The sequence below is a fragment of the Mycteria americana genome, chromosome 3 (genome assembly GCF_035582795.1).
Source record: "Mycteria americana isolate JAX WOST 10 ecotype Jacksonville Zoo and Gardens chromosome 3, USCA_MyAme_1.0, whole genome shotgun sequence".
Lineage (NCBI taxonomy): Eukaryota > Metazoa > Chordata > Aves > Ciconiiformes > Ciconiidae > Mycteria > Mycteria americana.
This window is the reverse complement of record NC_134367.1, coordinates 68,876,904-68,893,623: the sequence shown is the minus strand read 5'-3', so window position 1 is coordinate 68,893,623 and position 16,720 is coordinate 68,876,904. Positions and strand designations below refer to the sequence as shown.

Sequence of the window (16,720 nt, the reverse complement as noted above, 5' to 3'; positions counted from 1 at the left end):
AACCTTTCCCCGTGCACCTCAAAGCAGTTATCTGCATAACACATCAAGTAACCGAATTCAGAAGTAGTCAGCTGCACATTGTAACTAAATCTTCTGCAAGATATTTGCACTGAAGTCTGTAGCACTGATGTGATTCTGCTGCCCTTAATTGACAGTTTACTGCAAGGACCAGATGTTGCTGTCTCCAATCTGCTCATCTGTGCATTGAAACAGAAGCTTCCATTTCACCGGAAAGACTTGTTCCCAAAGTACTTTTTCTGTTCCAAAAGTACTTGAGCACTAAACTCTTGCTCACTGCTGGAGGAGGCTATACTACTAAAACCCTCTTAACATCAGGGGAAAACAGAGTTCGTGCCCTTCAGTTCCCAAAAACAATCAGCAGATTTTATGCTACTTTCATGCTTCGGATGATCTCAGCAGTGCATGCACGTGTATGCATTTATCTGTACAGGTCAATATTAGTAAGCCTTGCCGAGAGATCCCAGTGTCACCAGATTTAAGCTAGGTGTAGGCAGCAACCCATAACACCCTTCTGTGGAGCACAATACACGTGATCTGGTCAGCCAGTACTAGTACTTTACCTTTCTCCGCTTTCTGAGTCTTCACCTCATACTCTTGTAGCCTCACCAGCAGCTCCTCCTTCTCCCTCAGCATTTGCTCCTTCTCCCTCTCAATTGTCTCCCTCTTCTTCTTTTCATTTTCTAATTGTTGCCTGTTAGAAACAGATTTTGTGCTTGAAGCTTACTTTCAGACCTAAGCTACAGCAAGGCAAGAAAGTTGGCTGGGCATCTCTCCAGGCAGGGAAGTGACTGCCACAAAACAAGAGCCAGAAAACAGAAATACATATAGCCTGTTCCTTCATCACTTCAGAATTTTTGCTCAGTTTTGGATACCCCCATTTCATAAAAACATTTGTATTTTTGTTGCCTACCACAGAAATTTAGAACACCAAGTAGCTATTAGATGCAGAGAGAGGAAGCCAGGACTCCATACCGCACAGCAGAGGGGCTTTAACTTTGTTACTTCTGTCATAAGGAAAGTCAAGGAGGTGTAAAAACAAGAGCACTGAGGGAATGAAGACACAAATGCCACAAATACAGGAGAAAAGCAACATCATTTCTTGAATTGTAAGCAACCTGCAGCCAGTGGTAGAAGTCCAATGGAATTGCTAATCCTTTTTCCTTGCCTGTAAGAGGTCTCCCAGTCCCCTCTTCTCTCTTTGCAGTGTACACACATGCTCTACACATTCTCCCTTACTCCCAGCCATCCCATGGTCCAACACATAAATCAGGTCCTAACACTCAAGAATCAGGAGAACCCCCCTCTAGGTGTGCACCACCACACAAGAGCCCTCTGTGCCTTTACCCGCACATCTCCTTGCCACTCAAGACTGCAAACAGGACAGCAGACTACATGGCCACAGGTCCGAGCCAGAAGAATAATGCTTACAGTCCTGCTGCAGGATATCCTGAGTCCAACCCGGTAAGCCAGAGCTCTAGGGCCGCTCATGGCCTTGCCCAAGTGAAACCCACGTTACCTACTGCTGTCCTGCAGGCACCGCTGCCTGCTGAACGCTGGCAGCTTGGCGTCATTTCTCTCTGCCACCCCATCCACGCTGTCCGTATTCAAGCTCACCTTTCCAGTTGTTTCTGGTGCTTCTCCTCCCGGGCCTGGGCTTTCATCTGTTGCACCTCAATGGTGTCGGGCTTCCTGCGCCTCATATACAGTTCATGGTTGCCCATGCAGAGCTGCAGGATCCTCTTGTTAATTCTCAGACGAGGGGCGTAAAACACAAAGTCCTAGAATAGAGACACCACACAGTCAGTTTTCCAAGGATGCTTTCTCTTCTCCCAGCTAGCTGCAGACGGATCATCTTGCCACTAATTTCACTGTAATTGAGACATATATGCAGGCCATTTAAATATAGCAGCAGGGACTGCCAATATCATCTGAAGCAAAACAAATTCTTATTTATGTTCTCCATTTAAAGTCTACATAGAACTGACAAGTTACTCTTCTAGAAAAAGTATCTTTCAGAGAAAATTAACAATCTCTGTTCAGAGGAGGCTTTGTGGAGTTTGGAAAAGTTGCAGAAGATTCTGTGTTGGCAGGTAACCATGTGGGCAACTCATAGACCTCTAGTATGGAGTAATTAGTTTTTAAGTTTGCATGGTTTTGTGACTGAAAGATAAAGCATGAAACTAAGAATGTATGGCAGACTATTAAAGTAACTTTGTAGAATTTCCTGATCTATTTGAATCGATATTCAAGGCATCACCTGTGTTTTTTTCAGAGAAAAAGAAATACCTTCCAATATCATTCTTTCCTCTCCATGGTATTTCCTAGTTAAGTTGATCTAGGCTGTTACAAGAGTGTCAAAAGGAAAGCTATTTTTTTTTTGAACCACCAAACATATGGGTTATTTTGAATACTGGGTTGCAGGCAGTAACAAAACACAAGATATTCTAAAATTTCTGCTTCTGCAAAAAGAACAGCCCCAAATTTCTTATTATCTGTGTTATAACCAGGCTTTACAGAAACTATACACCAGACTGGATCTTCTAGAAGTATATCTGCTAAGAAAGGGATACAGAGGGCCACGTTCATTACCTGCCTGATGATTTTTCTGACTCCACAACCATACATGTTTACAATGCAGTCTGAACTTACACAGTGAACAAGCTCTGCATCTTTGTGCCTTTTTTGTGTACTATGTGGATGGTGATATGGGCAGCGGGCAAGCTGCCACACTACCACCGTAAACCTGTACCCATTCCTTAGAATCACTCTCCTATGGATTGCCTCACTGTTAGCAAGAGGTGGAACTGAGAAGGGGCACACAGAGGCTCTACACTTTTGCATGGCAGCAGTGATCATGCTTTTAATTGCCTGAGCTCAGAAGCACAGGTTGTGCCTATCTCTGGGAAAACCCCAAGTCACACTAGAGCAATGAAAAGCTCTCCACGTACTGTTAAGATGAACATGAATATGCTGACAAAGACTTGTTTTCTTCAATGCATTTTCCTAATTCACACACTGACTGCAAGAGGCAGCCAGCGTGGTGTGTTGTGCTCCCCTGCCGAATCCTGCCAGAGCTATTCGGAGCTGCACAGGTCTGATACTGCTAACTGTACCTGTAAACTATTCATCCAACCTCCTATTTCTGACAAGTAATTTTAAAAGCAAACAGTTTGTGTACCTTGTGATGAACAGGTCCTGTCCTGAGGGAAGGCTGACCTACATGGAAGTAAATACTGAGGGCATGGACGGTGGTTGCGTTTGTCATTTAAGGCCATAACCAAGGGACAAAACATTCACATAAGAACATAAAGAATCCCCTCCTTTCTTCATCCCCAGCCTCCCCCTGGTCTTGCACAACTGGGAGCATTGCAGCTTGACATTTTCAAGGTAATGTGCTGAAGATGTTAGAGTACATGGGCAGACAGGCCTAAAAATTAAAAAGCGTATCCTGGGCAAGGTGCCCAGGATACCCATTACATTACACTAGTGTCCATTTAAACACTGACATTTAGAACCCTCCAAATTAAAGGGCAGCTTCCAACCCACTTCTTGGGTGGACTGAGTATCTTGCTGTAGTTATAATACTTGCCTTTTTAAAAGGAAACACAAGCATATGAAAAGATCCAGACAACTTTCTGACTGCTCAGAATTAGTGTCCAGATAAATTCTTCTTTCACACATAGCTTTAAACATAACACCACCCAGAGGGAAAAGAACAACTGAGACAGAGGGAGGAAACATAAGTGAGGTTTTCAATGTTAACACTTTTCTGTGTCAGCCTCTTGCAACTCTCCCATTTCAAACTCAGTCAGATTTACCGTTGGGGAGTGGATGGAAAGCTGTGATCCATAAACAGGAGATTAATATTTTGTAACGTGTACAACATGTCCAAGAGTCTCTTCTATTGAGAAAAGCATGCCTGACAGAGACCAGCTTTCTCTCTGTGGAGTTTTGTTGGCTTTCACTAACAGCATCACAGGAAAGCTCCTCTCCCCCCAAAACCCAGGTTGTTATCTAGAGGAAAGCCCTGCAGCACACTGTGCATTAGTATCCTTTAAGTTATTGGGAGGATCCTTTTCTGTTAGAGATTTATAAGCCATCACTCTTTACCAAAGCCAAACTGCTTATTATTTCTCAGGGCTGTACTTACCCACCAAGGCCAAATACTGGGGTGGGGGAAGAGAAGAGGAGGAGGCCTTTCTCAACTATTCCAATAGTTTCACAAGACTGACAGAATGAGATTCACCTATACAGTTATTCCACATTATGTTCTCAACAGGACAAAGTAAATTGCTAATTCTTCACTAAAATAACTCTGAAAACATGTTTCTAAGTATTGAAAAATCAGCATTCACAGGTAGGTCCATTCCAGTTCTCCACAGGAATCATATCCTTGCCATTTACCCTAGTATTCAAGAAAGTCAATGAACACCATGGTCATTAATTGTCTTTTATTCTTTCAGTGGCGTGGAAGTGAGCAGTGAACATTAAGATGGGAAGCCATATGTATCCATGTGGTTTTGCAGTAGCATTTGTGTGATTTTTGTGGGTTTTTATAATTAACAAAAAAAAGTTACCCACCAGCTTCCATGCACTGAAAGAAACGGGAGAGGACTAGGCTTAGTATAGTGTCACTACACAGAAGACTCACAAAATTAGTGCAGAATATCAGATTTAAACATAAGGCTACCTAGTTAGCTGGAGGGGAAGAAAAGGGAAAAAAAAAAAAAAAAAAAAAAGACTCTGCAGTTGTAAAATCCTTGTCTTTCTCCACCACAAACCCTTTATTTATACTGCACAGGAAACAGATAGCTCTAAATACACCCTAAATACTAACGCTCATTTTGCATCTAGAATATCTGCACCTTTCTTCTGTCCAAAGACTACTTTAATTTGAGATGAAGCACTATTAGTTGTTCATATGCAGTATCCAGGAATCCATTCTGGATATACTTACTGGTGCCTTCTTGTCAATAGGCTTTATAACAAACTTCTTGTCATTGAAAGAGATGTTTCTGATTTCACTCCAGGGGAACCCAATCTTTGGAGTCAGTCTGGAAAGAAGAGAAATATTTTTAAGAGATGCTGCAATTAACATTTTTTTCCCCACATTGCTTCTAACACAGACTCAGTGGGATGCAACACTTCACACAGCTCTCTCAATAGAGAGAAGACAGTAATTGAACAAAAAGCCCACAGGGAGTAAAGAAAGATGTCCAGTCACCTCCCTTACAGAGTCTCTTCTCATTTTTGTCAGCCACCCTACTGACCTTTGGCTATGCAATAGGGACGGTCTCTACTGAAACCACACACTCAGCTTTACCAAACACCTGCTTTAAGTTCATTTCTTTGAAATCAGGACCTAAAACCCACAGCCTGCAGACTTTAGGCATACATGCTGTGCTTCCAGGAGGCTTCTTATACATCATGGGAGGCATAAGCCAAAGTAACTCAGCCATTCCCCACACCTTCTAGCACCCACGGAGAAGTCCAGCCCGCTGTGTTACAGCTAGCCCAGTTACCTCCACGCTGCCTTCAGTTCTGAAGTACTGGGCAGGCACAAACACAATTGTTAGAAGCAGATTTCTTGTCTTTTGTTTCCTCCCCTAGATTACAGGCAAGGCTAGTGGCAAAGAGCCCTGTTCTTTCCTTCCATGCAAACTGCTCTTTCAGCCCATCTCACTAGTCATGAAGCAGAACTTTACATACTGGTCATGCAACGAGCTGTGCCACGTGGCTCTCTCCTATTGGAAAGCACCCTTACGAAGCAAAGGGCAAGATTCGGACTCCCAGCTCTTCCTCGCTGCCTAGGAGTTCAGGTCTGTTGGTTTGTTTAAAATTACTTCTTTAAGCTTCGCTAATCATTTGAGATTTTCCTCTGCTTTAATTTCTCCAGACTCTTGCATATAAAAAGAATCAAGTCATTCATGAGATCAAATGTTTCTGAGCCATTCCAGTACTTCACCCTTACATACCTGTCCAGCTCTGCAGCAAGTTCCAAGATTACAAGGACTTGCGTATTTGACTGTAACTAACTCCTCTAATTCCCCCCAACCAAATATTTCAATTTTTATGTTTAATATGACATTATTATTCTTTTATTCTTCTCTTATCAAGGGAGAGTATATTCTCTAGAGGTGGCAGTTAACAATTAAGAATTGTGTCTTACATAAGTGATAACACCAACAAGCAATCGTCTTGTTATTATCTCATCCCTCCAATATACGTGTCTCTGACACACACTGAAGTGCTGAAAATTATTTCTAGCAAATGGTTTGAAGACACAAGTATTTAACATTTAGCACTTAGAGAAGTATTTCTCATCATGGCGAACCACTTGAGCTCTGTAAGAATCCTTTCTATGGAGCTCATTGGTTAAGGAAAAAAACAGCCATTTTGGAGGAATTTGCCTCATCACCACAAACATGGAAAGCTACTATGTAGCATGATTTCACTGGGCCCAAGCATAAAAACCAAAAAACTTGCTTAGTTTCAAACCAGACATCAAGAATAAAATACATCCTCTTCAGAACTTACCATTCCCTAATCTTTAACTCAACTACAAGATTATGCAAGTCTGTGTGTGTGTAACATTAAGAACTGTAAAGAAAATTATTTGATTAGACTAACATTAAGTAATTACTCCAGCCTCCATCACATTATCTTAAGAGTTTCAACCCTAGATAATACAGTATGATGGATAACTAAAATAATTCATTTATTAATAAGTTCTATTGCAGATTCTCCTCTTTACGGTGGAGGGGAGGGGGGAGAAGCTTGAAAATACCTAGAAGCAGGACACCGACATACACTGCAGTATGGAGGTTCGCACAGCTATAGCACAAGTTCATTTTCTTCAGGGTTGAACTTCAACAGTGAAATCTTTGCTTTTTCACCTTTGTCCCAGTCCCCAAATTTTGCATGTACAAACCAGAGGCGAGGTACACATTACTATTTTTCTAGTCCCCGTATCTGCTCAAAAGACTTAATTACGTAGTAGCAAGAGTTACAGCAGAAACAAGCAGTTTATTCCAGCACCGTATTTGTTTTGCAAACACTCTTGATAGCTCTTTACAGTCAATGGCTATATTCTGTCTGCTTCTGCAGCTCGAAAAACCTGTTTGTGTGACCATGGTTACATAGCAAGACTAGTCATTCAAGACTGAAGTATTACCTGAGCGAAACTACTTTTCTTTCAAGTGACACTCCTTGTTTTCTGGGTGACAGCACATATTAGCATTACAGAAAAGACTGCATTTCTCTTTGCCATCTTAACAGAAGCTCCAGAGAGTTCCAATTAATATTTGGGTTGCATTCAAAGCTTTTTGGAGGCAAAGATGTAGAACAGGTGAAATCCCCTCTGTATTACAATGATAGTCTGTTAAAGATTTGTGACATGAAACCAAGACTTGGAAAGTAGTGGGGGAAGCAGTCTAGACAGCAACCTTAATCTAAAAAAAAAAAAAAAGCCTATTTTAACTCTCCTTCAGTCCTTCAGTTGTGGAGTATTAGAAGAGACTAGCAGGCTTAGACACAGCTGCTCTCACCTTCCTTTTATGTTTATTTATAGAGGTAGTCTATCATTTTCCCACGTACTATCCAATTAATAATGGCTCTGCCTTTACCAGAAGGGCTGATTAAAACTATGCGTACCTCAGCAAGACCTCATTTCATTCCTCGTGCACGGTAACTATATAGGTTAACTCCTCCCTGGGTTCTGGGTGTTATCTGGCTTTAGTTTCGTGTCTACCCCATAATCTGTCTTTTTCAAAAGCAGGCCGTTGTACACACATCCATCATTAACTTCAATATAGGAATGGCCTTAGATGTCCAAACACTCTGCAGATATGTTAGCCTGTCTAGGTTCTTGTATTGTATCCACTGCTGGCATACCTGGCAACCTGACTCAAGGAAAAGCTTGGTAAACTTTAGTTCAGGGTTCAGCTCTACAACTGTGCATGATTTACCAGATGGCAATGTACAACTGACATCTTTCTTTACATGGTAGGTAGCATTAGCAAGTCAGGCTACAAAGGTCAGGAAAGTCATGAAAGCATAAGTGATGTGAAAGCTCATTTCCTAGCACAGCTTCACCTACTGATCCAAAACTGGAACACAAGCAACTTCTAAACTTTGCCTTGATCCTGTAAATGAGAATGCCCTTTGGTTCCCACACCAGCCCTCACTTGGAGATCAGAGGTGGACAACAACAACAAAAAAAAGCGCCTTACTTATCATCCTTTTCATAGATGTTGAGCCCCAAGGCATCAACCCCCAGCCAAAGGTCAGTTCCTTTCTTGTTCTTGATTTCAAAGTAGTTGATTCCATACATCTCCAGGTCTTGAGCAATCTTCAGGTATTCCAGCATGGCATTCTCTCTGATTGAGACAGGAAGGAGAGCAGATGTCAGCTTCTCATTTATCTGACTATCTCAGAAAGCACCAAGCCCTGAAGAGAAACAAGTAACTTTTCCTAAATCAACACATCAAACACAAGAGTTAAAACTGAACATTCAGCATTCGGGGTTCTCTTTAGGAGTTACGATATTACACCTATGAACACACACACACACAGAGTACTCCCATTTACCAAGCCCTAGTATTTCCAGACAGAAAATTAGCAACATTCATCTCTTCCAGCATTCATCCTTGTCTCAAGGTACAGTCAGTGGTAAAGGTATAGTAACTGAACTTTCCTCATCTGCCAATGCAAATGCTTCAATGAACTTAAGGTTAGATGCACACCTGTACTTTTTTTTCCAACTCAAAGTCATCACTGATACAGTGTGCCTAGGTCCAGGATTTTCAGGAAGCCATCCAAGAGACTGTCCGCAGCACAAATGTGAAAATCCTATTGAGTTTTACCATGTGATTTGATGTTGGACTAGAAAATACACACCAAGAGTTCCCACACACAGGCAACTCTTGGAGACTATTTCAAAAGCATGTCATAGAACCGCAAGCTTCAGGTAATCAACCAGTGACAAAGTGACTGGTCTAGGGACCAATACAAAACACTTACTTGAGCATGCCACTGTGTTCAGCATGCCACACCTGGATCCGTTCTTCCCACTGCTCTCTGGAGAGTTTATGCTGGTCCATCACCCTACACAACAAGAGAGATATTAGCAAGATCAGACTTTGTGTTCTGCCATATCCATTGATGCTGATCTTTGCTACAGTCTTACAGAAAAATCAGTCCCACACATGAAGCCTTACTGAAACCAAGAGGAAGATCCTACTCAGCCCAAAGATGTACTCTGTGAAGCAGAGTGAATTCAAAATGAACAAAAAAACCTCTGCAAAGCCTTTCTGGTCACTGACCAGAGACATGAGAGGAGTAAGCAGAACAGTGCAAAAGAATCACATGCATGCTGTAGACACCAGAGGGTTAAAGCAAAGCAAAAGTTGGTGTAGTTCCTGGAATTAGACACTGTGCAGGGTGTCATCACGAAGTGTAAACAGAAGCCATTTGCCTGGTAACATACACTTATCCTGTGTGGGGATGGACTACGTAGCCTCAGGACATGCTTTCCAGATACAGGACTTTTAGGACTGTACATTACGATTAAGGACACACAACCCAAACTTCTCCAGGGATGACATGTTCATGACTGAAGGCTGCTCTTTTCTTCTTAAAGAGGAGACATTCAAACTGCCAGTTACCAGCATGGCAGCAATGTTTAGGAAAGAAAAGCTGAATTCAAAAGTATACTTCCTCTCCCTAACCAACCCAAGGAGAGAGCACAAAACCATACTCTGACAGACAGAAATAAAAGAAGGAAAAAAATCCAAATGCATACAGTTCAGTTTAAAGAAAAAAAATCATGCTTTCAGTGAAACTCTTTGTATTTAGCTAAAATGCAAATTCTTGACTTTTAAAAGAAAACAACAAAAAAAGGCCCAAAAAAAGGGAGACTGCATCAACCAAATCCTTCACCTTTGGGGGATCAGACGCTCTGAATTGAGGTATCCAGGCTTATACACATCTTTGTTGTAATCTCCAAATTTGGCTTGCACAGCATAGGAGCCAAGAAGCACTGCTGTTTCAGGAGGACAGTAGATCTCGTCGCTGAGGATGCCCTCCTTCACCTGCAGGAAGAAGAGCTTCTGCGTGATGTCCTGGATCAGCTCTTCAGACACATCCTCTGGGAAGAACTTGGCACGGAATTTGAACTGGAGGGGATTCTCCTTTCTGATTTCTTGAGCAGAAACCTGAGAACAGAGGCGACACCACAACTGAGCAGGGTTGCAAACAATAGAATAAATTGCTTTTACACAGAAAAAGGGATTTGGGGCATTTGCCTTAAGCAAGTGACTGGGAACTCATTACTGGCATTCCTTAATTTCAGCTGCTCACTGGTATGAGAACACAGGGAGAAGCATTACGTTTTCCAACTAAGCCAGTAAAATTCTGCTTGCACAGCAAACCTTGGTCACTGGAGAATAACTTACTATGCTGTATCAGATGGCAAACCCATCCAGTGTTGTACACATTTGACAAGAGAACAGCCCCCTGTCATTAAACAGGTACGTCACTGACTGCCCCATCAAGAAAAACCCTCTTAAGAATTGCAAGTCCGCAAACAAGAGCGCATCAGAGGCACTTGCGGTCTGCTACAACTGCCCAGCCTTGAAGTGACCTATCTTTCTTAGTGCAACAACTGATCCTGCACAAGCAGAGACTAAAACCATCACTAGCCAAGATGTTCCTCCAGACACAGCAAGAATAACTGCTTATACCCAACAAAGTACCATATCAAGCTGCTGCTGTACATCTGACAAATGCTATAAAGCTTTCTACAGTTCACACAGAGAGAAAGGGCAAACTTCCACCGTGCCACACCTCACCCAAACAGATCCCATGGAGATCACAAAGTTTTCTCTAAAAATAATCCTGGAGTTATGAGAATTAAGGAACAATCAACAAGATGCAGAAGGTTTATAAAGTAGCAGCCAATAACACATCAGAAATCATGTAAGCTTTAACCTTTTTTCAGCAATTAGCCCGAAGTCTGTTACCTTTTTATCGAGCTTCAGCCAAGTCTGGAATCCTTTGTTGTCCACATACTGGAGGCCGAAGTACCACACTTCTCGCAAACCTATGGTTTTAACCACCTGCAACAGAAAGGTCAAAAAAAAGTTATTTTTTTTAACAGTAACAGTGCACTTGAGGTCCAGCTATCTTCTGAAGTCCCACATCACCTGCGAGTGCAGGCAACAGCCTAAACCTACTCATCTGGCATCTCTTAATTTCATCTTGCAGACAAAGATATACAGCTGCTGTAGTATATGACAGCAATGGCATAAGCTAAGTAAGCTACTTGTCCCACCCAGTTCCTAGGAGAAGAGGATTCTGGGGAAACCCAGAGACACAAACTGGGCAAGTGACAGGCCACCAACTGCTAGACTGGTACACTGGCAGCAGGTGGGGCTTCTGCTTCATTGTATCTACTGGCCCTTCTTAAAATTGTACTTGGTGAAGCAGACCAGTTATTTTTCTCACCAAAGCTTATGGCGAGATGATCTGTATTGGTGTTAGTACTAACTACAACAAGTTAGCAGTACTAATGGCTCAAGTGATCTTGTCTGCCAGTCACCAAAGATTATTTGGCTGAAGGAAGCAACTGAGGGATGCTTCACACAGCTGCTGCCATAAGCTCCCTGTGAGATTTTGAGAATTAAAACAAGCTGCAAGTATTCTCAGTCAAGGACATTTTTTTTAAACTCACAGAAAGGCTGGTTGTGAAGGACAAAATATATTGATGGCTCAACATGAGGACAAATTTCATTTCATATATTGTAAATACTAACCAGACAAGAGATCCAGAAACACCATCCGTTGACTGGGTGGCACACTTACTAGTGAAAGTAGTCCTGTTTGGACACATTACTTTTCCTCAGTGGAGGAAATAGCCTAAGTTCCTGACCTCCTGCTACTCTTGACCACTTGTTCTTATAGCCCAGTAGTTTGCTGCCAGCTCATTACCTGTAAAGCTGTGCACTAGACAGAGCCAAGATCTGGAAAGATCCAGTACGTACATACCTGGATCACTTCCTTGATGTTATTTGCAGAGTAGCCCCTCAAAAAGTGATGTGGGCATCACCACAGGGAGCTGAACTGAGTGGAAAGCAAGAGCTTTTTAAAACTACTTTGCAAGTTAGGAAAGTGTGACAGACTTGAGAGGGTGTAGCTACATGTGCCTCAACAAGTTTAAGATCTCAACCAAGGATCTGTTTCACCATTTATAGTATTTGCTGGATACACTCTGGCTGGAGAGCAGACTTGAGACACAAAATGATTTTAGGATACTTAATTAGTTTTTGCTGTAGTTTCCCTTAAATTTTCTCACTGGTGAGCTAGAAGCCAGGAGTCTGTACCTGGAAGCCAGAGCTTCCTGGGGTTGGTAAGGGAGATGGGGAAAAACGCACCGTCCTGATTAGCACTCTGAGAATTACTGTTTGTGTGACATTGTTGAATAACAGGCAATCTATAAAGTTTAGTGATATAAGCAGACCAAGAAAATTGCATAGTAGTATGAAAAATGTCACTAAGCAAATATATTTTTTAAGGATAAAGAGGTCAGTGCCTACTAGTTGAGGAAATGGGATAGCTTCATAGCTAGACATGTGGGCTGTATTCAGTAGGCTACAGTTTATATATTCTACTTCAGCAGGGCCATAAGTAACTAGTTATAACAAACTAGAGTTTATGTTAAAAAAAAAACAAAACAAAACCCAACAAACAAAAAACCTCAGTCCCCACAACTTTTAAAAAAGAGCTGGGGTCTGAAAACACTTCAGCCTTTACTTGGCTAAAATTCCTTTTCCCTCCTGCCCCAAAGTGGCTTGTTTCATCACAGAACAGCCAAGTTTTCTCACAGCTAGATGTATTTTTAGAAGGGTCAGAGCTGGGCTTTATTTACCCAATCTAGCAGAAAAGCAGGGGTATGTTGAGCGTGGTACTTCCTGTTGCACAAAGAAAAAAGTGTTGCAACTTTGTTAAAATAAGGAGTTGCATAAATCAAGCAGTTATCGGGTTGTTATCTCTGGATGTCTCTTACAACAGAAAAAGTACACTTTTTCTATAAATCAAGTTAGAAAGCTTGCAGAAGTTATGACCCCTCAAGTTCTTCCCAAAACCTAAAGGCAAGGAAGGAGAAAGTATTAACCTAAACTTCAGTTTGACCATTTTAGGTTCCAATACAAAGAACAGAGACGTGAATGTTTTAGTCTATATTCTGGGAAATGGTTTGGAAACTTCCTCCATAGCAAAACAAGGAAGAACTAAGAACCAAGGCATTATATTCAAGATGGGAGACACCTCCCCCCGCTCCTCAGATGCATGAAGCGGCAAATCTTAAGTCTGGCCATTCCACCCAGAAATGCATTCACTCCCAGAAACTGCCAGTGACACACTCCTCCATTCGAATCTCTTTTCCTTGTGGCCAGGATGGCTCACGACTACTTGGGAGGTACTCCAGCCAGCTGCAGAGCCCACCGCGTTGGTTATTGGGACACCTTGGACCATTGCGGCATAAGCTCTGCACACATCTGGCTTGAGCGGAGCTGAACTCAATATTCACAGGTTTCCACTATTTTCCTCTTTCTATAAAAGGGAGCTATAATTCACCTTACGTGCAGGATACACTTAATGCTAGCAAAGCCTAAAGCACAAGGGCTCTGCCTGAGTAGTTTTGCTAGCTGACAGCCAGGCCAAGAAATAATCTTGTGGTTTTTAAAAATAGCTTGCTTCAACGCCCTTTTCCCCCCACAGTGGTTCTGCAGTTCAAGTTGGGCCACTCCCCATTCCTGCGAAAACCTGTTGCCTCCATAGGCTTTATCAGAGTGTAAACTCCATCTAAGATAAGGGCCTATCTTAGAGGCTTGCACAGCAGAAATGTTGTCCCTGTGCACAGCTTGCACAGCAGAAGTGAAGAGAGGATGTCAGAACAGTTGCAGCTAAACATACAGTCTTCACCTTCCCCGGTTTTGTGCTGCACGCTTCTACCTTAGTCTTCCCTTGATGTGTAGATGTGCACTCCAACAAGGTATGGACTACGGATAAGAATTTCCAATCACAGGTTTTAAACCCAAGCCATAGGGTCTAAGGAGCAAATCTTCATGAGGTGATAGTCTATCCCAATAGTGCAGTAAGTGCTACAACGAGCAGTCTTCAGAAGTCCAGAACTACCTAGACAGCAAGCTAAAAGTATCTTGGATCTGAAGTATCCTGCCTTTTTCCATGTTCTCAGGATTTTGTGCTTCTCAGCTGGAGGTCAAGAAAATAGTTTCTCTTCTGCCAGAGAGATGACCCTGACTCTTTTACAGACACAAACATTACTGAATACATAGGGGGAAAAAAAAGTCCATATTGAATCCTTGTCATAAGGAATATAGGACATACTTACACTGTCTGATGTAATGCATTGCTTTTAAAAACCTGGCTTTTAGTCATTTGGATTTTTGTACCCTCAGAGATGAAATTGGAGTTCTCTGTTTTGGGTTAGCATGGAAGGGGCTGGGGGAGGAAGTGACCCTGATGCAAGGGTGATCCAGCAGTGAATGGAAGGTCAAACACCAAATGCTGGTTCCATAAAAATGCAGGTTTCATATGCACTTCACCAAATTTCCAGTCAATGAATACTTGAAATTTATCCCACATCAGTAATAATCAAAAGGAATTAAAGTTAGATTTAATGCTAAACACAATTTGTAGTACTCTTTGTCCTGGGAAGTTTTGCAGTGATTATAATTTGGTTTCCTCCTTTCACTCCCTCCAAGAACCCACTAAATGTTTGGGGTTTTTTTTATTTGTTGGGGGTTTGGGTTTTTGTTTGTTTGGGTTTTGTTTTTTTTTTTTTAAAAAAGTACTTCTCACTGCACAGTTGCCATAAGGCCTAGCAAGTTCTAGCTAATTCATTGAAAAGAGAAATTGTACCAACAAAAACTTAGAAGGAATGGACATTATTTAAGCCAGTCCTGCCTACCTAAGTTAAAGCTCAACCACCCTTTGCTATCAAGGCTAGCAGGGTACAAGGGGAAAAGTGCAAAGGAATTGCTGTAACACTTCATAAACAGCTTAATATGTGTAACTGAAATCTGTGTAGATCAACTCTTTGTTTTCAGGGTTCCAGCAGGAATAGCTACAGCAAGCTGCCTTTTAACTTACTGTTCTGGAATTTAAAAAAAAAAAAAAAAAAATTTTCTGCTGAAGTCTAGGCCTTTCTTCAGTTTTATAAGAACAAGCTACTTAAGAAAAGAATAATAAAGTTTTAGAAAGTGGTCTTTGTTTATTTTAGTTGTCTTTATCTGACCTTTGTAGGTCCATCTCAAACAGACCTGTATGTTGTTAATGCAGTAGCAGGTAGAATAACAGTAAGGGAGGAGAGTCTTGGCTACTCATGCCCACCACTTCCCTGGGAACCCCTGGAGGCAGGCTGGACAAGTCTCTGCTCCATCCTGCTGCGCAGGGGCTTCTTACAAGGCATGTTGCTATAGTTGCTGTATGGAGATCACAAATTCTTCCGGTTTTCCAGTAGTTTGGCAAACTCGAACACCTGTGGCAAGCGGCTAACTCCAGCCCAGCTTCTGAATGAATGCAGCTATGCCGACGCCTTCGTCAGCCATCTGAAGACCTGATTCTGAAGAGTTTTATGCACAGGGACAACATTTCAACCTTAGAATTTAAGAAATAAATAAGAGCTAAGCTGTATTTCAAAGCAGGAAGTGCATTTTACACACTACCTACACTGTCTAGACATTTTAGATCCCTTATGACACTTCATCACCCAACACTGCTAGGAAGACAGGTTTCACTGGAACATAACATACCTGCAAGGATTTTTGCTTTTTTCTTTTACTGTGATAGAATTTAGAGATCTCAGTTCAAACCAGGGTCCTTTGATTAGGAGGTGGAGAGAAGAAAGGTAGGTTTGGAATCCAGTCTTCAGAAAACACTATAGTCTGAAATGTACTCTAAGCTTAAACAACAAGAGCCCATACCAACCCTTCACTGACCTGGTCAAACAGCTGTTTGCCTGTAGTGTTTGGCTGGATGGCAAACTCCAGCTCTGCATCCATAGTAACAACTCGAACATTGATCTAAGGAGAAAAACAAAAAGCATTGTTTAAGATGTATTGAAAGCTATTTCTCAGTGTTAACACAGTACTTCGTGTACAATACAGTCTCCACGCTTTGATGCGCTACCCTAACCTCTATAATATACACACTTAAGCCCCAGTTAGATTTGCGTGATCACACCAAACTTAATTGGGACACTGACTTTGCTGTCTTATCCAGATTGAGTAGGAAAACCTCCAGAGCAACACAGGATTGGACTGACTTTCTGGTTAAACGAGAGGGCATTTTAGAGTTGACCATTTCCAGGCCTAAACCCCTTTGGAATAAGAGCTCCTGTGAGTGCACAGCATAGCTGCCTGCAGGCCATCCCTTGGATTACGAAAGGCCCTAATGACTAAATTAAATTTAAGACTTATAATTTAACTTCCATTTATATTAGAGCTGGAATTAATCTGAGGTTCTAAAGGCAAAAGGCTGCAGATTATTCTTACAAAGCAATCAGCATTAACCTGATAAACGTTCATTCTTTCCCTCATAAAAATCTACTCAGGACATAAAAACAGCAGTTACGGGTACCAAATGATACTACAGGGCAAGAGTTCACTAAGCTATTGCT

At 41.8% G+C, this 16,720-nt stretch overlaps 1 protein-coding gene across 1 annotated transcript in view; it reads right to left on the bottom strand.

Annotated features, from left to right (window-relative positions):
- EZR (ezrin) overlaps positions 1–16,720 on the bottom strand; it is a 37,978-nt gene that overhangs the window by 3,691 nt on the left and 17,567 nt on the right. Inside the window, exons 3-10 of the mRNA XM_075498919.1 lie at positions 16,041–16,124; positions 11,043–11,138; positions 9,961–10,235; positions 9,043–9,126; positions 8,253–8,399; positions 4,979–5,075; positions 1,636–1,799; positions 582–712 (exon numbers count right to left, since the gene is read on the bottom strand). Coding sequence (XP_075355034.1) covers positions 582–712; positions 1,636–1,799; positions 4,979–5,075; positions 8,253–8,399; positions 9,043–9,126; positions 9,961–10,235; positions 11,043–11,138; positions 16,041–16,124 — 1,078 coding nt within the window. The remainder of the gene's footprint in view (positions 1–581; positions 713–1,635; positions 1,800–4,978; positions 5,076–8,252; positions 8,400–9,042; positions 9,127–9,960; positions 10,236–11,042; positions 11,139–16,040; positions 16,125–16,720) is intronic.